Source organism: Bacillus rossius, chromosome 1 (genome assembly GCF_032445375.1).
Source record: "Bacillus rossius redtenbacheri isolate Brsri chromosome 1, Brsri_v3, whole genome shotgun sequence".
Lineage (NCBI taxonomy): Eukaryota > Metazoa > Arthropoda > Insecta > Phasmatodea > Bacillidae > Bacillus > Bacillus rossius.
This window is the reverse complement of record NC_086330.1, coordinates 86,364,625-86,389,699: the sequence shown is the minus strand read 5'-3', so window position 1 is coordinate 86,389,699 and position 25,075 is coordinate 86,364,625. Positions and strand designations below refer to the sequence as shown.

At 35.8% G+C, this 25,075-nt stretch overlaps 1 protein-coding gene and 1 long non-coding RNA gene across 2 annotated transcripts in view; both read right to left on the bottom strand.

Annotated features, from left to right (window-relative positions):
- Positions 1-1,238: 1,238 nt before the first annotated feature.
- Positions 1,239-5,740, bottom strand: LOC134538848 (uncharacterized). The gene is made up of 2 exons (XR_010076224.1): positions 5,414-5,740; positions 1,239-3,478 (listed from the first exon to the last, which is right to left on the bottom strand). It is a non-coding gene; the product is annotated as an uncharacterized LOC134538848 (long non-coding RNA).
- Positions 5,741-12,768: 7,028 nt separating this feature from the next.
- Positions 12,769-25,075, bottom strand: part of LOC134539143 (uridine-cytidine kinase-like 1) — a 40,580-nt gene continuing 28,273 nt past the window's right edge. Inside the window, exons 9-11 of the mRNA XM_063380901.1 lie at positions 20,891-21,076; positions 14,312-14,477; positions 12,769-13,781 (exon numbers count right to left, since the gene is read on the bottom strand). Of these exons, the coding sequence (XP_063236971.1) occupies positions 13,630-13,781; positions 14,312-14,477; positions 20,891-21,076 (504 nt within the window). The 3' untranslated portion in view covers positions 12,769-13,629. The remainder of the gene's footprint in view (positions 13,782-14,311; positions 14,478-20,890; positions 21,077-25,075) is intronic.

Genomic DNA, 25,075 nt, shown 5'->3' with positions numbered 1-25,075 from the left:
GTTCATTTTTGAATCAAACACAATACTTGCTGCAGTTATGACCATTTAAATTTAAAATTTCAAAGTAACCAAAATCTCATTTAAAACCATTTACAGTTGATGGCATTTTTACTTTTAATGAAATTTTTTTACCACACAGTACTCAGTGGTTTTCAAGATACCTAATTACTTGATTTTATGCTATAGCATAGCTGTGAATTTTGTGTGTGTGTGTTATGATAGTTTTATTGCATTAAGTCCTACAAAATATTTTTTTCTCTTCATGGCAGGGGAAATTAACTTACCTTTTTTTTATTTCTCCACAATTTTTTGGCTCTTCAGGAACATTGGATCTGCTGTAAAACAATTATGGCAGCAAAGTGCTCTTTCATATCTTTTAAGTAAAACATAAAATTGAAAGAAATACATTTAAGTTTTATTATTAAAGGTATAGAATTGAGAATCGTAACATGAAATTCAGTTGTTCACTTAAAGACTTGACTATAATTGTCTGTTTAAAATTACCTTATTGCAGTATAATTTGCAATGTTTATTAAAACTTGGGCACCAGCACAATTCAGAAGGAAAAAAAAATGATGAAATTCTTTAAAGATTTTGAGTGCATTACAATAGGAATAATAATAATTTTCAAAGTATTTGCTTTTCTATAAAACAAAACCTATTTGAGTTAATTTAATCACTGTTAAGTAAAACTTTAAGGGAATTTTAATTTCAATCTGAAAAATTAATTTACACTGGGCTTAGAAAATCCTATTTTATCACACAATGGTTTACACATACATACACACATCTTTAAAGAATACGCAAATGTAAATGAAGTCAAAACAATCTTCATTGGAATCTGTAATAGATCCAGTAGTTCGTAAAAGAAGGGATCATCTTAAAAACTGTAGGTAAGTGTGATTAAAAAAAAATCATCTTGTGTTTTTATTAACTACTCAATTACCACCTCTGATTTGTTACTAATTGGAATACATTAGTTTTTGGCAATAATTTAAGTTATATCAGAAGCATAAAACAATGTATGAAACTAGGTAAACAGTGTACTATTATATTATTTTTTATTTATTTATTTGTATTCCATTGAGCCTTCTTTTTGGTAGAAACCATAAGGCTATGGAGCATGTCATTTACATATTTACAGTTATACATATACATACAGTTTTACATGTACACAGTTTTAAATACACATACATACTTAGTTTTACATACATATAACTTTGAAGTAAAACAAATAGTTATAAAAATTTTTCAGACTATTTATTGTTAGAAATATATAGCAAAATAATAATCATGTTTGAACATTCTTGTTTACAGAACATTGATAACAAAAATTCTGTCAATATTGCTCGCTTAGAGCCACAAAGTGCCAGCTCCCCAAGCATCACAAAAAACGAAAATGTGTGGCAGTGGCTAATATCAAGGTCTCTTGATAATGGTTTGGGCAGAAAAACAGAAAACGATGCTTCACTGACATATTTCTACTACCGAAAATCTGAGCAGAACAATGCAGATTTGTTAATTAAAGTTGTTTGGGAACGTGACAGTGCTCAGCCAAGTTTGTACATTTGCAATTGTAAAATAAATATGAGGAGGTTAAATTTTAACTATGTCCATACTACAGACAGCATTTTGTTACTTCTCAGAAAGTTGGAAATAATAGAGTTTTGCAAAGGGGTACATATCAAAGAAATAACCAGCATGAACTCACCTCAAGTGTCATTAAAAATATTAAGTAATGCAACAATATGCAATGGAATTTTGTTTAGTCCAAAATGTTGCTTTGTTTCAAATGAAGTTTTCCTACACTGCAAATGCTTCAAAACACGACTAATAAGTAAATCTAAAGTTCCACGAAGATGCTTTCTAACTAGAAATGTGAAGCGTTCGGTACTAAAAGAAAGATCTGCCATTACAATGATAAAACACTTACAAGTAAAAAACAAACAGCTTTCTACTACTGCTTTACAAGAGGCCATAAACAATTTGCCAGAAAAACAGCAAGAAGCTGTAAAACAGTGCTTTCATTCCTGTACGTTGCAGAAAAATTCTTTTAGTAAGAAATGGATACTGGAATGTATTCTTAAGCGATGTAAGAGCCCTTCTTTGTACAAGCATATTCAAGAACAAAAAATTCTTTTTGTTCCCACAGTACGCACTATCAACACACACATCCGAGGTATAAAGGCAGAATGTGGCATTTCAGATTATATTCTGCAGTGCATTAAATGTAAACTGTAATCCTTGCTTATAAGAAAAGACACTATTGAACATCATGGTGTACTGCCGTTTGACGAAATAAGTTTAACACAACATTTGGATTTAAATTCAGTGTCTGGTACAATCACAGGGTTAGTGGATGTAGGTTCTAATACAACAGACACACAGTTCTCTCAGTATGCTGACCATGGTTTGGTCCTATTCTTTCGGCCATTTATTTGTAACTGGGGCCAGGTTGTTGGTCTGTATCTCACCAAAAATGCAGCCCCTGGCAATGTCCTTACAAATTTGGTTCTGGATGCTATTGCGAAACTAGATGCAGCTGGTCTGTTTGTAGACTGCGTAGTGTGTGATGGAGCAACAACAAACCGTTCAATGTGGAAAAAGTTTGGTATTGGCATAAAATATGAGAAGAACGTTTGTAATTCAGTTACCCACCCATGTAGTGACACAGGCGACAGAAAGTTATATTTCATTTCTGATGGTCCACACTTGTATAAGAAACAGATGGCTTAAATCACGTGTATTTAAGGTTAGTTTTCAAATGTAAAAAAAAAAATTGCTGACATTTCAATATGATTATTTGATTGTTAAAATCTGTTACGGAATTTGTTTCATTTAAGATCGGGATGGAAGCAGCATGCATGAACCACTTGGAACTTCTATTGAAGTATGACAGTAAAGCGGCAGGCCTAAGAATGGCCCCAAATTTAACATATAAACATGTGCAGCCAAAAAATTTCCAGAAAATGAGTGTTACTCTCATGAAGCAGGTAACTAAAAATTGCTGTACAAATTATGTAATTTCCATAATGCAGTTATTCATAATAAAATTTCCACACATCAAAATTTAAGCGATAATGGTACTTGTCATTGTTTTCTTTACCGACTAACTACCAGAGGCACTAATGAATTTATGAACACAATTTTCTTTTGCTTCCAAGAGCATTTTTGGGAATGAAATGGGAAATATGGGCTCGGCCAATTTATTCACATCCTGTGCACACAACACATTAAAAATTATTTTGTAAATTAAATATATATACTTGTTTTATTAAATAAGTACACAAAAATAATTTTATAGACTATTCATAAACTGCACTTAACAAAAATAAAGATTTTCCTGTATTGAAACATTAAAAATACTTAATGATTCTTTATTTCTTATGTAGACACTTCTTGGTTTCTTGGAGTATATTGACACGTGGGAATTATCCACCAAATATCAGCCAGAATTGTTTCTTTCACCATCAACAGCCTGTGGAATAAGAGTAATGATAACATCAATCATTGAGTTGTCACATACACTTAATTCTATTGGCTTTCGTTACCTTCTCACATCAAAGGTCAACCAAAACATATTGGAGGTATGTATTATTTAAAAAAAAAACATTCATTGCTGACTTTTTAAAGCAAATAATAGCTAATTAACTAATCCTTATGTGATGTCTATAGGAAAAGTTCAATATTGCAATTGGAATTTAATTTTTTTGCCTTATAAAATTTTCAATAACTATTTTTGAGACCCCAGAAAAAAATGTTATGAAATGCAGGAAAGTAATCAGTGTTGAAAATGAAAAATAGGGACAAATTTATGGACATATCAATTGTAGCATTCCCTGCCTCTGAGCACCTGGTGACGACAGAGAGGGCAGGAGCAAGAGACACTACATGCCAAGGGACAAATTAATTCTAGTGCAGGCTTAGTAATACAAATACACATATTATTTCACTGATTTTTCCAGCACAATTTGATATATTTAAAAACAATCAGCTAGTAATTTTAAAACGTGATAGTTACAATTGCTTATATTACTTCTCTAAAACATGTGTTTTGACTTCAGTGAAATTCCATTGAAACACAAAAAATACAGCTTTGGTACTTCATTATAAAAGTTCACAATTTTAAAGCATACTACATGGATATAGAATTATATGTTTCAATTAAGTGTGGTACTTTGCAATGAGATTTCAATTTAATAAACAAATAATTAAATTGAGGCCATCACTTACAGCATAATAAATAAGTAAATTAAATATAAAAAAATCCAACTTAAAACCTTTACACATATCTACATGGTGTATTCTCCACTCTTATGAAGGCAACCATGTGGTTGAAAATTTGAATTATTTTGTTTGTCCCGTTTCCATTTTAATAACTAATAGTTCTGCAACATACACATAAAACTAACCTAACCAATCATTCACTCCATTTCACAGTAATTTTAATGTAGCTAACCTAACGTTTCTACATGTTAAAACAGTATACTACAATAACATAATTTTTAAAAAATATGTCAAGAATTTTGATACTGTGTAAATGGTTGGTTAGGTTTTTAGTAAGCTGCGTTTAAAATACTTAAATAGTGGGTGTGGACAGTTGGTTAGGTTGGTTACATTACAACGATTGAGATATTAAAATAGTCAGTTGAGTTAGGCTAACTACAAAAAAAAATAGTAAAATCGTTTAGTTAAGAACCGCCCCTTTAAACTACACATCAAATGGCATTGATCTAATTATTTAATTTTTTTAATTGAATATATTTTCCATCCTGCTTCACATAGTGCTTGAAGATTAAGCACAAAAGGAACAACCATTTACCTACCACATTTTATCCCTATTTCAAATTTCTAAACAAGCACAAATGCTGCAAGTAGATGGGTGCACCATACAAGCTCACTACACCCATAGTTTTGAAAACCAAATTTCACAGTGAAGCGATGAAAAGTTGAAAAAACAATTATTTTTCTCTTAAATATCTTAGTAAATCACCAACGTTTTGTGTCCGTAAATTTTAAATTCGGACTTGCTGTAACTGATAATGGAATATGGTATGTAAATTGTATTAGTGGCATGAATCAAAATTACGTTAAGCTTGGAAAGACTGTCGCATATCCCGAGAAATCAGTCGAATAATAACCAAGTGAAAGGTTGTTTATGTTATGCTTGCTATATTAACAAGTAAATCTGTAATTGAAGTACAAAGCTTACCTGCAGGTAAACTGAAGTAAGGTAAAGTGAGGTCATGACCTCAACTTCACTTTAGTTATTATTCGCCTAATTTCCATTAATCCGAGAATCAACAACGTTCACAAACTAAATAGTATAGATACTGTGATATCAAACCGATAAAAACACAAACAAGCACATCTTTTTTCATCCAGACATAACTTACCTCAAATATTTGCTTACCTTCATAATATGCAGATTGCTCGCGGCGAAACATAAACGCAGTATAGCTTTTATTTACGTACCCAAAAGGCACAAAGTTGTGAAATTTACATGTTCTTAACGGAAGACTTGTTCAATATAATTCTTGCAAACAAAAAGCACATAACTAAATACCATACCGACTATTTTATTTGACTTCAATGCGGTTCTCTCACGTTCACCCTCATGGCAGTGTGTAAAATGTTACCCTTTCGCTACGCCAGCGCACCTAGCGGCAGAATTTTTCCCTGTGCCAAACTCGCCCATAAGAAAACCCGTTTTCTTCCTAACCTGTAGTAGAATTAACCTTAGCATCATTAAAAAATAGTTTTTAATTGCATGCAAATAATTAACTACAATAAAATAATAAAAGGGCTGGAAAAAGATAGTCAACATAGCCAATAAAGTTCAGTTTTAATTTGAAAAATTAAATTAATCAATTTAGAGAATAATAAATATAAATATATATATATATATATATATGACATAATTTGTACTAATTATTATAAGATTCTTAATTTTAAATATTTATTATTGATTATTTAATATTTTGAAAGAAAAAAAATAGTGCATGGAGTCCCTCCGCGCGGAAGAAGTGAAACTTCGTAATGTGGAAATGAAAATAGGAAGGGTTAGAAATTGATTTTTAGTGAAATCATAATGTATCAAATAAAACTAAAATAAATCATGAAATCATTCAACGATAAAAGCTGTTTATTTAATTAAGCGGACGGGTTCGCCCCAAGGAGAAAATTGACGCGGCGAGACCTCGTGGACATAAGAGTAATTACACACACTCACTATTTATGTGTCTATGAAACATGATTTTTTGTGCAATTTAAATTGTATTATACAAAAAGGTTATTAAATATTGAAACAAATATGGTGACACTACAAACTGTCAGGATCTTTATTTTTTTCTTACTCTCTACTTAGTTCCTTACAATAGCGCGTTCGAGTGCCACACATTCACTCTCGCTCTGTCTTTCTATTCCCCCTCCCCAGGAGCGTTAAACGTTTAACGCAACCTTGTTGGAAGTCGCATTAGAAGTATAACTTCAAAAATATCTCTTGTTTGTATCCCATTTAACACTAAAATGTATTTTATATATTATGTATCACATAAATATAACCATGTATATTTCATGAATAGTAGTTACTGAAGTAAAAAGGTTTTTCCTTTATTACAAAATAAAATACACAATTTAAACTATTCATAACGTAATTTCTTCTTGCTTTTAGCATTCTCAGATGTAGTTTCTGCAATTGGCATACTTTCTTCAGTCTTTGTGCTTTCCTTTAACCTTAAATCAAGGTAAAAATACACATGTTTTTATTATTAACACTGCCTGAAGCTATACACTGAAAACGACCCATGAATACTATAAATAATTTGTGTACTTATTTTTCTCTCTCCAATTTGCTATATTTACCTCTATTCCGTTTTCTTCGCACAGACAAATGCAATTTACCACGAGCATTACCTTTTACAAAACGTGCGTTTGTTTTCACCATTTATAAATGAACATCCATTCATATATCCCGAGCTAACACAGCGACAGCAAGGAAAACTAAATCCGACTGCCTCGCAGTGCTACCCCACCCCTTTCGGTCCTTATCGTGGGACTGAGAAGTGTGGCCTATTGCGAGGGACTCAGAGCAATATTGGTCTAACGTACAATATCAGGCGCACATGTTACGCTTCAAGCCGCTGGAATTTCTAGTAGCTATTTAACCCACTCTTAAGCCCACCGCACACGGTACAATATTTTCTACTAGTTTGCTTACTAGAATACTTACTGGTTTCTGTACTGTGTAGGCTACTAGCTGAAACACTAGGCGCACTACAAGTTTCTGCTGCACACGATTCTATTTGCCTTACTAGTTTTGTTAAGAGAATATTCTCCACAACAAATTTTTATTATGATAATTCACACTTTTTACTGCATACAAACAAGGCTTTTCTTTGTATGCATTTATTAAAACAAGAAGTTGGTCACTAGTCCACTTCTTTCCATCCATGGTTATCACAACATGCGCGCTTAAAAGTGTAAACAACCCCTCGTGCTGTTTTCGTGAGTTCTGATTGGCCACTCCTTAAATATTGGAACACACCAAGCAACGAAAATAGGACACAGTCTATTATGCAAAACCAGTAGCCCAGCTTGTACAGCTACTAGTATCCAGTTTGAATTCGTGTGAAGAAACTAGTAGTAGAACCAGTACGTCTCCTAGCTTACAATATTGTAAGGAATATTGTACCGTGTGCGGCGGGCTTTAGTTGGTGTGCGGAAGTGCCAAGTGATAAATTTAATTTTTTTTGTAAATTATGCAAAACTGTCGTTTCCCTCAGTAATATGGGCAAACAAGCTCTTTCAAGCCATATGAAAGGCCAAAAACACCAACGTGCAAATAATGCAGTGAATTCTTCCAAGTCAGTTGGTAATTTTTTCAAATTGGTTACTGCTGTGTCTAAAGTTACCACAAGCAAATTCGATTGACAAGTTGCTGATGGACAAGCCTCTAATGAACAACTTCATTCGTCAGGTAACGTAAAATCATCTCAAAGCTCTTTGTCATATAATAGTGATTTGCCTAGCAGATCCCAGTCTGTGAGTTCTCGAGGTGTTGAACAATATTTTAGGAAAGACAGTGTTACAAAATCAGAAATTTTGTGGTGTTTGAATGCCATTATGCAGCATTCTTCTCTTAGGTCTGCTGCCAATAGTGTATCTTTATTCAAAATAATGTTTCCAGATAGTGAAATAGCTGCAGGAATGCAATTACAGAAAACCAAATTAGCATACACAATTGTGTCAGGCCTTGCTCCTTACTTTCAAAAGGTAATGTTGTTGACTGTCATAATATTGTTGTTGCTTTTGATGAAAGTTAAAACAAAGTTGCTCAAATGCAAAAAATGGATATTTACGTCAGATTCTGCGACAAGGAAAAGGAAGCTGTTGCTACGCGATATTACAACTCTGCATTTCTGGGGCACACAACTGCAAATGATTTGTTACTTTCATTTAAGAAATCTCTGAAAGATATCAATCTGAATTTTTCTGGAAAAATTTTCTTTTTTGTCCAGAAAACCTGGAAAAGTCAGGGAATTTTTATATCCTGGTTTGCTGGACACCCTGAAATTCCTTGACTTTTCCTGGTTTTTCCATTTTGTGGCCTCTCTGTAAATCGTGTAACTCATGCTGTGTCGTGACCCCACACAACCTATACATTCTTGATTAACTGTTGCCATCTTTGCCAGCGTTCAGTTTCTCTTAAGGCCTCTTGGAAGAGTCATGCCAGTTGTGTGCTTGACTTGATCAATCCACCTGCTTGGTGTCCTTCCTTGTGGTCTGCCAACAACCTTTCCTTGCATGGCACACTTCTCCTTACTACTACATGTCCAGAAAACTAGAAAACCTTGTGATGCAAGAGAGTCGTTCAGAAATAGCACACACATTGGTTCTCCTTTCCGTCCAAAGTACACAAAGCATCCTTCTCCAACACATCTGGAAGGCCACAATGGAGCTCTTATCGCTTGCCTTGAGTGTCAAAGTTTAAGCCATAGGAGAAAACGGAATAGCTGTAGAAAGCAACATGTTGATTTGCATTTACTTTTCATCTAATTTTCACCTCTTTTATCATGTATTTATCAACATTTCAAAAAAAACTAATAAAGGTTGTGTATGTAGTTAATGTTCTGTGTTAACTGATTGGTTTTTAAACAACTAAAAAGTTTACTTTATCTAATAACACAGTTATTGTTAAACTAGCTGCCCGACCCGACTTTGCACGGCTATACTAATGGAAAAAAATTAAGCCACATCTCCCATTTACAGTAATGGTAAATAAAAAAAAAATTCAGTGAATATTTATTACAATGCTGTATAATGTACTGGAGAGAAAATGAATAGCACCGATGGATTTCCGACTCGTGCACGCAACGTACAACTGATGTACCCGTACTTCGCTACGGCAGTCTACAGGCAGATCACTCTTGTGCTGCTCATTATACATGCCCCTCCTTGTGGGTGCGCCACTGCCGCGCGATGCCCGTTGCCATGGAGATGCAGAAGGCATGAACAATGCAAAATCCTGTTCTCATGCAAAGTACCCACTGTTGCCTGGTTTTAACCACCCATGGGATCTAATTTTCGGAAAATGTCATCCTGCGTAACATAAGGAACATTACTGTGAAGTTTCAAGTCTGTAATATATATATATATACACACACATATACATACACACTTGAAAAAAGGGCAATAAAAAAACAAATTAAACACAGAGAGAGGAAAAAAACAATAGTTTAGGTGATAAAAAGTATTTAAATACTAATTGAACTCTTATGAGGGTACTGATTGCTTCGTTGTTAATATCACATGGGTGTTTTTTACTTGTATGGGAAAATTAAGAATGATAAGGCATCTAGTGCGTGGCAACAATGTTCACAGGAAATAAACTTCTAGCGCCTGCGGCATTGTCAACACACACTTCGTACGTGTACTGCATGTTGTATCTAACCCCCTCCAACACATTTGATTCTAAATTGGACTGTTAGTAAGGATCCCTAATGTTATTGATAATATAATATAGCCTATAGCCTTCCTCGATAAATGTACTATCCAACACTGAAAGAATTTTTCAAACCGGACCAGTGGTTCCTGAGATTAGCACGTTCAAACAAACAAACAAACAAACTAACTCACTCTTCAGCTTTATAATATTAGTATAGATTTATTTACTGAAATAAATTGTCTGTGATATAGCTTTGCATTCAGTTAAGTAGAAAGCTGGGAAAAAAAAATCAACAATGTGAATGTGATAGAAGATAAATTTGAATTTTGTATGCCATAACGCCTTCATGACTTACCCTGCTCCAGGGAGTTATTTTGTGATGTTCAGGCAGTTTCTAGCTGCTCAGAGACAACAAATAATACTAAGTAGGAGCGTAGCAGTGTAATGCAAATGTTTCAAACTGAACTACATACTTCAGATACAGTCCCTCTAGCCTAAAAGTCTCACTATATTTTTGAAATGCCAATGAAGATTATAAAAAAAATTATAAACATCTCACTGTATGTTGAGCCTTCACAAATACATTTTTTTTTTTTTAATTGCTGATACTCAACACATAGTCAAGCTTTATGGAGTTAAAAAATGAAAAAATTTTCATTAAAATTACTGTTTTTTTATCATCATTACAAATATGTAACAATAACTACATTTCAAGCACAATAATGTCAATCAACTGCTACAAAAATTTGTGTCAAGATGCTTGAAATATTTACATAAAACAATACTACATAAGAGCAAGTTGAATAAAAAACTGCAATCAAAACATTAAATATTCTTCTGTAAGGATTCTTAGTTCACGAGAAAGTTCAACGTACTTTCAATTTTAATTTATTTGTTTATTAGAGTTAAATTTTAAATATTACTTTTTTTTGAACATTTACAATAAAACTGATGTTCCTGCATAATATATTTCCCCCTATATTACATTCACAAAATTATTCCCTTTATCACGGTTAGTTCTTCCTATTTAATACATCTACGTTTATAGATGCTTCCTATAACGTTTAGCATTTGTGGGGAAAGAATTCTATAATAATGTTTACTTTTGATCTTTTAAACTATATTTAATATTAGTCTTAAAAAATGTATTAATTTCTAAACAAGAACTAAGAATTTGATGATGGTACACGAATGTCAAAACCTTTGTTGCCGCCATTACAATTTTATTTTTTCCCACAAATCGTCTGCTTGCATTCATATCGACTTTGTGAGGCTTTTCCATCTGTACACCATTTACCTCATTCGAGTCATAATGTCTGACGACTACACAACAAACCACTAACTTTTATCTATGCAACGAACCACCAGCTATTCGTTGCCATGTTGGAATGTCACTTTTTTTTGTAGGAAAGTGTACTCAGTGACAACCTGTTTTTGCATTCGTTGTATTTACGTTTTCCCTGCAATTAACATTTTCTTTAGGTCCGCTTTGTGTGTTATAACTGTAATGCAATACTTACCCTCAAATTACATCGCAGAAGTTACTTTCTTCTCGCTATTCGCATCTCACATACAATGTAAAATACTTATTTTTATATACTTACAACTCTTGTTTGTGTTCACACACAATACATTTTACCCATTAAATGGTGAAATGTTTCATTCCTGCTATTTTCACTATACAATGTTGTTATTTCCCATGCACGAAGTTTCCAAAGAACTTTTGTTTACCATATTACACCATTTATTTATTGCATAAAATTATTATTATCTAGAAAATTAATGTTGACTTAATAAAAAGAAATACAAAGTTGTCTAATGTGTAAATTTTCCTTTAGACATGTTTTTAAAAATCTTTTCAGTTTCTGCTGTGTTGTACGTATGGAAATGAAGGCAAAGCTAGTTAGCATCATGTTGAGTTAAATGCATGTATAGAGTGCACACACGTAGTCGAATATTGATATTGATAGCTTGCTGATTGCAAACAGCGCAGAGTGTTCAGAACTTTGTCTCTTGCAGAGAAACTAAAATTAATAGCCTGTAAATAAAGGGTTTTGCTTTAACTGTATTAGGTCTGTGATCTTATTAGGAGTGATTTTAAGGTTATCAAGCATAATAATCATTTAGTGTTGTGGAAAACAGGTCATGATGGCTTCTACAATTAGAGGAGGACCCATTTAACAGAAGGTATCATTTGAAGGAAAACTGATAATATCTGAAGTTGATGTGAATCCTTTAATACCAAAGAGTGACTGGCAAAAAAAAATAACTCAATACTGCCTTGTATTTTGAACATATTTTTTTTTTTGCTAGGGTTATTTCATTTTGTTAATTACTTTTGTTTGTTTTTATTAACTTAAATCATTTTAATAATTCAATGTGCTGATGTATTGTAATGTCAGCACTCAGCATGCCGAAAATAATGAGAATAGGTGTAATTTATTTATTTTTTTGAAGCGTCTGATTATGAACCACTCTTAAGATGTCTTCCCTGTTATTAAGTTTTTAGCATCCAGTCCCAGGGTTTTACTGTATATTTTTTTTATAGTCAAACTGCAAATTTTTTAAACCAAACTGTAGTTTAAAATGTGCGACGCTCATGTGATAAAACATGGTACATAGTGTTTCACAAAAAATCATACTTTTGTCAAAGCAGCTTGGTGGCAGTAGTATTCCATTATTTACACCATGTTTACTAACATAAGAGGGATACTTGAGCAGTTGGCAATGGCTTGTTGTCCATTAGTCATCTAATATGACTCCCAAGGCACACTAAAAATAATGCACATTACCATTTTAAAAATACACTGAAAACCAGGAAATAAGGAATACATATATTTATTTCAGTGTAAATAAATACCACAGCGACGAGCTTTCAATAAGCACATTAAATCATAACCCATTAAAAATTTTTTTGGTTTGTCAGATAGTAACATACTTTGGTAATCTTTTGGTTGAAAATAGGTGACGCGAGAAATTATACTACTTGACACACTTACTAGTGTGTCGACACAACACAAACAAGCAAACAACACAAATGTATGTCGTGAGAAATGTGACGAGGACTTTGTCCAGCATCAACAAAAATAAGCGTAAAGAAAACTGAAAAACTATAGTCTGGCACCCCCAACCCTGCTTGGAGCCTGCAGGAAGGCGTGTGCGTCACGGCTGCACAGCAGGCATATTTTGTGCCAGTTTCCACTGACATTGAAAGTTGCAAGGATGCTCATCCTGTTCGCAAGAAGGAGCTGGCCAGATTGTTCTGAGGCCATGTTCTGAATGTTTTGAACTACTAACGTGTCTTCATACATTTTTTGCAACATTTAGTCTAGTGGGTAGTAGTAGACTGCAGGTTCTGCCATTAAGCAGAGATCTTTATTCGAATCTTGAAAATTACGTGAACATATTAAACAGCTACCATGCTAAGGGCATGAACACATTAAATATAATACTGTATGATGTGAATGTTGTTCAGTGCCTGCACCATCTTTTGTCAGTTTTATAAAACCATTATACAAGCTTGGCAATACCCTACGAGGCTGTAAATACAGTTACTGATAAATATTAGGAACGTGGACCCTGTCAGGACAGCCGCGCAAACATTAACTCAACCAGCACAAAATAAACCTGCTGCACAAATGCAGATGGAGTCCACACTTTCTCATGCTCGAGAGCACAGCCGATCACGTAGAACTGCGCGAGGGCTCTGTGCCGAAGTAGCGATCGCCGAAGTTGCCGATGCCTGGGATGACGTGGAACTTCTCGTTGATTTCCGGGTCGACGGCTGTCGTGACAATCCTCACACCAGGGAACGCGTAAGCGATGGTATGCACACCTGCGAGCAATGTGCAGGTCAGCTACATGTTGTTGCCATTCCCTCTACCCCATGCACTTACACAACTCTTCCTTTCTAATACACCACATAAATCTAATATATCAGTGTTGTTCTTTGCAACCGGCTCTGAGAAACCCCTCATGCCTAGGTAAATAATAACTCATGATGCCTTTAGCCACCTATAAGTGTGGGGTACAGTTAAGAGGTGTGGAAAATTTTCGGATTCGTTTGGTTGCAAGCTAGAATGCAAATCTGCATACTCTTGCATTGGGTTCATGATTAGACCGAAGTTATTTGGACATGCCCCTTTACAACCATGAGCCAATGATGCCCAATTAGGAGTCAAGTAAGTGAATCAGATAGTGCTAACTAACCAGAACAAAGAGGTATTCGCTAAGAAATGTGCCAATATAAAAGCAAACGTTGTTAGAGCAAAAGATAAGACTTTGCATTAGACTTGTCGCCAAACCAACTCACTAAACCTCCAGATACAGGGTTGTGTGACCGTCGGCCAAAGAGCAGAGACTCACCTGGCTCACCCATGAGCAGTGACACCAGAAGGATGTTCTCCTCGCGCACGTCAAAGTCCAGCAGCACGCGGATAGCCATCATGGCTGCTGCCCCTGTCGCCACTGTTGCGTCCATCAGGATCACCTTGTAGTCCTTGATGTCCTTGGGCAGCTTCAGGTAGTACAGCTGCAATCAGCACAGTGTATGCTAGTGCTCTACCTTTGCCAACATGTAACACCCGGTGTCGTCACGTGTTTAAGTAGTGTTGAGTCCAGTTCCAGTTCCCATCAGATCCTACACTTTTTTCAAGATACTCCTTCCTTCAGAAAGGTCGCCTCTGCATATGGGTTGCACCTTTAATTTTGGGCAAAGAAATCTAACATTTTTGCCATAAGAGTCGCACTATATGTCATGAGTAGAGTTATACTCTGTGATCCGTGTCTCTGGGTATTAACACATAAGAAATATAGCACTGGCATTGACTTTCAGTTCTTGTTTGTTTGTTTACTATGGGAAAGTGCGAGCGGCCTATCTCCCCCCCCCCCCCCCCCCCAGCCACATTTACAACCCACCCCAATTCCAGCACCAACTAAAAAAAAGTCTAAGGTGAAGACTACTACATCCTTGTTTCCCTTTCATCTATTGTAATTAATTTTTTACCCATCCCTCTGCCGTGGAGTAAGAAGCAGCAGCACGTTACTCTTTGTCAGTTACTTCTTTAAAAACTAGCACCCACATGCCACATTAAAACTTGTTCAGGGCTAGAGGAACATAAAAAGTCCACTCAAAAATATGATCAATGGCTCCAGTTATTTCATGAAATGTTCAGTTGAAAGCATAGAAAATCTCATGCTAAAACAATAATGATTAAGCACAGTTGTGTCATAAACACATTTCTTGTGTAGGGTGCTAGTTTGCGAACATAACAACTAAGAGAGAGTGCCACCTGGCCACACGAACACACACACTTGCTCTCTCTCTGGCTGGTTTATTTTTAGATTTTCCCCTCCTCTCCTAGCCATTGCAGAGCAGCAGACACGTTACTTGCCAGCAAGAACTTGGGCAGGCAGCAGACACGGCATACGTACAGTAACTGTGCTGTCCACGGAGCTTCACGCAACTGCTGAGATATTTTGATTAAATAAATTCTACTTATTAGTGGAGTTATATTCATTGAAAACCAACAAAGGTATGTTATTTACGCACATATTTAACCACACAGTGCAATACTATTTTATTTAACCCAAAGGAAAAAAAAATTGGCGTAACATTTGTGACCCATACACAGGTAAATTCAGTATGCTTGTGTACAAAAACTTATTTGTTATTATAAGAATGTAGCTACAAACGTATGATGATGTTTATTCGAAAAACCAATTAGCTCAGTGGTAGAGAGTTTCTGGCCAGTAGTAAAGAACCTCTGTTTGATTCCTGTTTGGCTTATGAATGCAAAATAATGCGTAAGTAAGGTATAAAAAAAGTATTGTTTATTATTAAAAAAGTATTGTATATTATTGCATTCACTTAATCTCCTTTAAATAAGAAGCATTAACATAAGGTTTTTTTTTAAAACAATAACATGGTGGCCACTCACAGTCACCAAAAATATTCCCTGATTTTTCCCTGATTAAAAATTCAAAATATCCCTGATATTTACAATTACAAAAAAAAAACATACTTTTAATGACATAATTATATATATTATAGAAAGAGATTACTCACATTTTAGCACCCTGCTGTATTTTCTTCATTAGCCTATATACATACGGAAGTTCGTTAAATAACATAATACATTTTAAATGTCACTTTACATTATAGCGTCCCTTTCAATGACCTGCAGTCTGTGTTTTGTTTTATGTCTCTTCACAAATAACAAATAAAAATTAATTAAATACACACTAGCATATAATGTTACAAATTGCAGCAATTTCAAATGCACACTAAAATTTACATTTATGATAATGAAGCTCTTTCAGCTGGTAAGTGTTTTCAGTTCCTCATCTATCGGTTCTACTTCTTTTCTTGCTTCATCAATCATTCTTTGTTTCTTGGCAGCAAGCTCTTTTGCAGATATTACTGCCCTCTTCTTTGCCATTTCGCTTTCGTTCTTCGATTCATAATCCTTCTTTTGTTGAGCCATAGCTTCCTTATACCGTGCATGTGAATTACGAGCAGCATGTATTATGTCCTTGGAAATATTGGACACGAAACTGTCTAAGCCACCAGATGCAACAATCCCATCAAACACTTGCAGTTGAACTACTACGGACTCCTCTTTAAGATTCTCTATTAAACCTCGTTCTACCTTAGCGTTTCCATGAGATAAAATTAATATAAGTTTTACAAAAGACAAAAGATCCGTGGAATCCTGCACCAAGAGTAACTGTTTCATCCAGAAGCTGTCAAGTCTATCATCTTTCATAGAAAAATTTTTTGATGCAGCCTGAACATCATCTTTTTCACACAGTGACCTGAACTGACAATCAATTTTGTCTGCCTTGAGACCAGATAGCAGGTTTTTGTCAACAAGTATGTTTAGTGTCTGTTTAAGACGCCTTCTTTGCACAGCTGGCAGTGCTGTAACAGCGGGATCCAAAAACACGAAATACCTTCAGTAATGGGGTATTTCAGTGGCGAGCGCTCAAACATTTTTTCACACAACTTTTGATAACTGTTCTTACATTCATTTTCGAAGTGTAACATTCCTAGTTGTGAAATATTCTTAGTCTTTTGTAGGGCATTCCTTGTACCATAACCTATGTCAGTATGTTTAGCACTCAAGAACACATTCTTATCCAACAGATCAACAGAAGTGGCTTTGGTAGAAGACTCGAGCACATCTTTCTTCACAAATTTCGACATGATTCCGAGAACCAATGAATTTAGTGATTCATATAGTAAAGGAGCCATGGGTGCATCTGATTGAAAGTCAATCAAAAATGGCTCTATGGTTGCAGCAAGAGAATGGAAAAAAAAGACAATTTCGCTAGCAATAATTTGTCCTTCAATGCTTCAGACACAACTGTAAAGCTACTGCACTGAGGAGATTTCATTTTGGAAATCTCATCAACATATTTTCCAATACTAGGAAATATTGCTACTGCCCTTTCTGCCACTTTTGTATTATCTACCCAGTGCACCGGGCAGAACTTCAATGGAAACAAAGTGCAACCTGTCAGTGAAGTATAATCACTTCTTCATAACGCCCTCAAAAATTCCACAATATTCCATCCTGTGGTTTTTATTGCAGTTTTTAAGGCACCATGTAGAGTATGCAGCCCACAACTTTCTATGTCCAAAATCGAAGCTTCTCCAGGACCCCTCACTAGTGTCTCTTTTAAATGCCTTAAGAGCTTAACATTCACATTAGGCCCGTTCATTGAAAACTGAATTAATTTATTCATTTCGATTCCAACTAATCCTGTGATAAGAGCCTTCAACAGATCTCCTGATGTACTATGCCCTAGAAACGCAGAAGAAAAGTATCTTGTGATCTAACAGCTATTTTGCTCGTCCCAAATCCTAATAACCAAGTCCATTTGACCCTTCTGAGTGACTTTATTTAGAGACTCATCAAATTCAACTACTATATGAGAGGCACTAGAACATATGTTTACTAGATTATGATGAAAGTATGGTGCCAAACAAAATATTATTAGGTACAATATTTTCGTCCTATGTAACTATATTTTACTTGCTATGTGTGAGTCTGGGAACATTATCTTAAATAATGACACATTTTTTCGGCACTGCGCAAAGAGTTGTGCGACATAACTGTTGAGGCACACCAAATAAATTCCGCTCGAGTGGTGTCGTCATTTAAAAGAAACCGATTTTAGCCAAGTAACTCTTTGGTTGTTTCATGCATAATGTGAACTTGTGCAGGATTACTTACAGTTTCTTCAACTGTAGATGTCGAAGGCGTGCTAATATCAGAAACTTCGCTTGTTTGTAACAATTTGTTCTGACTGAAAAAAACTTCAGTGAAGTACCATTTGAAAGTGCTGCTACTGCCACTTCATGTTTTTTCCCCTTCACGTGGCTTCTAACTGCTGTTTTTCCCACATTGCTCAAAGAAAAGACACTTTTACAGACACTGCACTGTGCCGAAAACGGGTTTCACGATCTTCTTGAAGCCATTCCTTAAATTGACCATCGAGCAGCCATTCTCGCGAAAATGAACACTTTGAATATGAGCTCATTTTAATACAAATTAACAGTGATTACTGGACCCGCAAAATTAAACACCATGGAAAGACACTCATTACAGTTACGCAAATAGTCCTAGCTTTGTCACAAAATGCCTATAGGCACAGAGGTAGCGTGGCACCAAGCAGACACTCGATTCTCGAATCAAAACAAAGCACCAACAGCATTTTTCACTTGATATTGGCAGTGATGAGCACAGAACATTTTCTGGCAAACACCATTCTCACCATCGTTAATGAAAGACACGAAAACTGGCTGCGATATAACGGTCAAAACTGGAAAACATCCTGAATATGGCGACGAGCGACGGCAGCTACAGCTAGCACGCTCGGCACAGTCTGGGCAGCGTAGCGCTAATCGGCACATTTCGGCGCGGCGTTGGCTTGATGCTACTCGGCATGGTTTGGCGCAACTTAAGAAAAGAAATTACGGACGTTCAAAGGGCCACTGTCAAAACACGCACGGAAATATACATGACACAAAAAATTCCCTGACGTTATGACGCAAACGTCCCCACCGTTGTTGGTGTGACAATTCTTCTGTGGGGCTGTGGCGCGTACATGTGCCTGTCTATGACTAGCTGTATTACAACTGCATTTGACACAGCTAACACGTCACAGTTACTTTTATTTGAGTAATTACAGATGATATTACGGTGAAGTGTATGTTAAGGGTAATGTATATTAAATGGCTGGCAAAGTATGGTGGTTGGCTGTACTCGTGTATGGTTAATTCCAAAACTAATAACCTTTAATAATTAAAGCAAACTCAAATTATTAATGTATATTATTGATATTAAAATTTCAACTCATAGATATGTATAACACTTCAACTGAAAACTCATGATCTGAATAAGTTTGACTAGAAAGATTAGGTTCAGATTATCCTAACCTTGTACCAGCTTTTAAATAACCTACCAAATACAGATAGCCAGAAATGAAAGAATTTGGGTCCAGTTTTGATACTACACCGTCATTACTGAATTCTCAAGGTTTGAAACTACCGGTACTAGCTCTATTTGTGGTAGATCATGTTCTTCGGCCTCACAGGAATTCCGGGTAGATCGGTGGTTGGTCGCAGGAACTTGTAGAAAGAGACGCTGCAATAGAGTTCTAATCCACTACGACTGCTGTAGGCTACGACTCAGTGACTGGATCGGCGACACCAAAATGGTCCTGAAAAACGTGGTACAAGGAAAGTTCTCACCACGAGATGGCAGGAATCAGATGTAGAAGTCGCGATGCTGGAAGCACTCGCGAAACGCCTTGTATGTCGTGTTAAGGCGTATACCCTGTATTCTGAGGTAGATGAACTCAGAATTCTCCTACATGAATACTCTGTTAACACTGTAGTATCTAACTATCGTAGCGGACATGATCTTCTTGTTTCCTTTGCGGTCACCAGGTTTTTGGCGACACATCGCAAGGGAAACGTCTTCTCTCGAACATGGCGTCTTAGAATCCCCTCTATTCCTTCCTTTTCCACCTCAACTTCCCAGGATTGTTGTAGCAACCAGCGAGCTCGCAACTAGCAGGAAGAAATACTCAGCAGTTGTAGTAAAATCCAATGTACGGGAATTAAACCTGTGTTTAACTCATGTAAAGCTTGCAGAAAAAGGAATAGGCGTCCAAAGAATAATAAAATGAAGACAATAAATTATTAACCAGCTGAAATTTCCAAAGACTAAACATACTGGCTGGCCTTAGCTATCACTATTAGTGTGATTGCTGGTACAACTTATAATACGAATACATATTTAAATATAATTAATTTACAATAAACATGAGATAATGAAATCAACCTGTAAACGGGTGACTACAACGTTTCCCTGATAATTCCCGGTCAATGTGATTTCCCTGATAAATACCGGTTTTCCCGGTGAGTGGCCACCCTGAATAAACGACACTTAATGTATCAAATTAGGAAATTAGAAAAAAATTTAATTTTTTTGATTGTCTAACTAAGAAAATTGTGTTTAAGTAAACCAAATTCATTTAATTGTATTAATAGAAAACAAAGTTATTGACTAGCCTATTAAAGAAGAAGAAAATAAAAAGTTACTTAAAAATCATGGTTATGAGGATAGAAAATAATATTGAAGGTATCAGTGAATTGACTCTGATAATCTCTCAAAGTAATACTGGTCATAATTTTGAGGTTCTCGTATAGGGGAAAATTACCCAGCTTTGATTCTGAATATATCTCTCTCGATGAATCAATCAAACTAACACTTCAAACAGCAAACATAAACAAATGAGTTTTGCAGTTTACAATCTCATTTTTTTTCTAATTGTTGGGCCACTTTTACAGAATATTAATTTTCCTTAAATTCTGAAGAACGTGCAAGAAGGAATGGCATGTCTACCGCACGGCAGCAGGGGCAACGCTACCTCGGGCTCGCCCGTCAGCGAGTTGGTCTGGATGAGGATCTTGCCGATGCGTATGTCCTTGCACACATCATGCACCGCCTGCTCCATGGTTTCGCCCGCGCGCAGGATGGACACGCCACACACCTTGTGCCACGCGCAGCGCCGACCCGAGTACGGCACGCTCTGCGGCGTGTCCACCACCACCTCCTGCAATCACACACAGTCACGTCCAGGGATGACATTCACTCACAGTCCGAGCCTGGCAAATCCTGCTGACTCTCACCATGGAATTGAAAATTGGAGAGAAAATTTTTGCCTTCTTTTTTAATGCCTGTTTTATTGTTATCACAACAAAATTCTTACCCTAATTCATTAGTATTTCTTCCATTTCTGAAACAGGTTAATTAAAATTTACATTTCATCTTGATGATTTGTCGTTTCTACTTTTTTTCCCCAGTTCAGAATTCCTTTTCGGTTCTTAAAAATCAGTTTTCAGTTCTCGATTCTATGTTAACCTCCATACATTTTTCAGAAGCACCAAAGATACAGTTTGTTCTAATAAATGGTGTGTTTATTTGTTTAATATGGCTTATATGCACCATACTTTACCATAATCTGTTCACAATCACTTGCCTAGCCCCTAGGAAGCTCCATTGCTTCACATCTCACTAGACTGCTGGAGCAGCACTATACTGAGATGCTTTGGCACAGCAATATCCAGTAATATTAGTTAACATTTATGGCAATAATAATAATAATAATATCTAATACAGCAGCAGCAATACACCAAAGCAATTGCAAGTCATGTATGTATTATAATGGGCAAGGGATGTAACCTCCCAGTTAACAGAGGTGTTAAAATAGTATATCAACACAAGATTTATTGGTTGAGTTGTTAAGTGATATAGGGCTGCAAAATAGTAGCAAATTCTTGCAGTTTAGGAATATTGGACAACTATAAATTTAGGTAGTTTATATTTAAGATAGGTTTTAAAAGAATAATGAGCCTGTGTTATTTTCCCATAGGTCTATATTTAGTTGAAATGATCAAATCAACCCTGTTCCCAAGTGAAAAGATTAGGTAATTTAAAAAACAATTGGGATCTCGACACAAAGAACTCTCTTTGTTTATGCTCCCAACAATTCCTGCTGACCATCGGGTGAGGGGGGGGGGGGGGTGGTGGTGCAAGGGGTGAGGGAATGGAAGGGAAGGGAATGGTGTGCCTGTTGCCGGCAATTTTCCAAGATTTACAAACCTTTAGTAATATGTGTCACACAGGGTTGTGATAGCATATATTTTCAACTTTATTTGGGGAACTAATAAACTGGGTTTGGGTTGGGGGGGGGGGGGGGGAGGGAAACTTAATTTACTTTGCATCAAATTGTGATGATAGAAATCTAAGATTAACACAGACAAACATTTATTTGACTCATTTAATAAACTTGATAGTTACTTTACTCTGTCAACAAATCATTGATCAGAATAATACAACACTTGGACATGAAAATATAGCATTTAATTACCACATATGTGATAAGACAACCAGTCATAATATACTAGGATGTAGTACATAAGAGGCTGCTTTTCTCATATGGTATTAGCTGTTAAGAGAATTAATTACTTTAAATATAAGTGGTCTTCATAATATTACTTAACTCTATTACTCAACTAGCAATCAGTAGATATAATTTAATCTTCTCATGTATTCAGCACCTCTAGGAGAAAACCAAAAGCAAGAAAAAAATTATAAGTAAAAAACTTGATCAAATAATTAAAATCATGCAAATGAAGTTAACGATCAAGAAGTAATCAAGAAAATCAATTAGCTAGACTTTAAAAGATAATGGTACTAATCTGCTAGAATGCTAATGAAGCAATTATAATTAACATTTACATAGACACTTACCCTTTTAAAGTATCAGTCAATAGTATAACAGGCATATAAAAGGATATTCTTGGAGGTATTTTACTTATTTATTAGGTTCTCCACATATAAAGTCTCTGACAATGGTTCAGTGCAGTTAGCACACGAGTATTCCGATGTATACTTTGCAAAAGTCTCGTAAGGTTGATGCTGACTCATACTCGCCGGTACTGTAACTAATGTTGTCCAATTTATGCTGGGTCTCTGATGGTTTAACGGTGATGATCTTGAAATTTGTTAAAGCTTTAGTCCTCTTGATAGTTATGACTAGTCACTGAATTCATTCACAAAATTTTACTTCTTAGAGCTCTCATAGTTTGCAACTGGAATGGACAGTTTTACGAATCCTAAATTACTAATTCAACTGTCAGTGGTGTTCAGCAGTACGACAGTCTTTCTTGAGACAATCAGTCTATAATCTTGTCAAATTATAAAATATTTGTGTAACCAATCATATTGTCTTATAACTCAAGTACAAAGTATGCTCGGCTGATACAATAAATGTTTATAATTCTCTACGACAAATATTCACCATTTGTAACAAGAATTCACATAATAAGTCCCTTTCAGTCAAAGGTTCACGCATGATTGACTCCCTTCTTTCAAACAGACTAAGGATGAACATTGCATGAATGGCTATTTACTGCTGACCAATCATATCGTCCGTTTACATTCACATTTTATGAAAATAGTTAAACAAATTTCATTTACATTAGAGCTGTACAGATTCACAAAATTTTGCCAATATGTATGCTGATACACCGATTCCGAATGGATAAAAGGGAGAGAACACAATTTGGTTAAAAATTTTTTATAAATATACTTAATTACCCTAAATATCTCATTCTTAGAAAAGAATGCAATGCATGCGTATTTTAATTTGAGTAAACAAAAGTTAATTAAAAATAAACATAACCTAAGATGTACTGAATGGTATTTCTTTTTTTAAACCAGCAGTAATATAAATACAAAAAAAAAGTTTGTGCTTCCCGAAAGTTTGCTGACAAAACATTTAACAATAAACAATTTGACACAATTTACATAGCTATACATTCCCTCATTATAGAAAACATTTAACTAAACTAGCACCAATTACATAATTCCTACATTTTGTAACAACCCAGATTACAGCCTTCCCCATGCAATCCAGTAATAATAATTTGATATAAATGTTTTGTCATATTTCAGGTTAGATTATCAAATGATGTAAAGTTTTTCCTTTTAGAAGTTATTGTGAACGTAATTCACCGAGTTTAATGTTTTTATTTTGATAATTCATAAGTTTATTTTTTAATAATTTTTTTGCTGGCTTCTTTGTGTGGGAAGGCATGCTGATGTGATTCTCCTTTGTTATTTCCACGACCGAGGCTTTGTTTCTCACGCTAGGCGTTTGAGTCACTGTCACGGAAGTGTGAGACACAGACAAAATTGCTGCGTCGTGGGAACAAAAGTAAGAATTTCGTAGAAGTTTCCGTTGCCCTGCGCCGTGATTGGCTGTGAATTACGTCAGCGAGCCCAGGACACTGCCCACACAAAGGGAAGGAAGGCTGTAAAGATAGTCATTGTCCGAGCACCGTTCCGGGCGGTTATTGTTTGAGCACCAGGCCGAGCAGGCTGTGGTCGGGTGATGGCTGCGTGTTTTATCTTTTCTGGATGTACATTTACATTTTTTTTTGTTCTGTTGTGCGGAAGATATTTTGATTTTAAGTAAATAAAAAACTAAATATAATACATCAAACAATGCATATGAATTTCTGCGTGACCTGCTACCTGTAAAAATACAATGTATTATTAGCGTAACTCTTTATTCCTCACATAATCGCGTTAACCCGCGGACGAGCCGCCATCACAACCCCATTGATACACAAAACAACATAGTGCCAACCTTAGCACAACACAACACATAGTGCCAACCTTAGTCCCTGTAGTCTGGTCACCACACTTCTTCCCACTTATAGACAAATAGGTACCAGACCCCCTTTCACTCTCAGACTCCGCTTATAGGTTAGGTCTTTGTGGTTTCCGTACTGTCCTCTTCAAGTGAACATCTCTAGGAGTCCCTCAATGTTTACCCTCTTCTGCCTCCTCACTTGCAAACCCACAAAACCATTCTTCCTCTAGCAACTTCTCTGGTGTGAGCCTTGTCTCCGTCTCCCCCTCCTCTCGGGATATTGCTGCTGGCTGCCGCTCCTCACCTTCTTGATGCTCTCCCGTGGTTGCCCTCGCAGTGCTTCGTTTGTACCATAGCGTGTCCTGCGGCCTAGTGCTCCTGTCTCGTCTT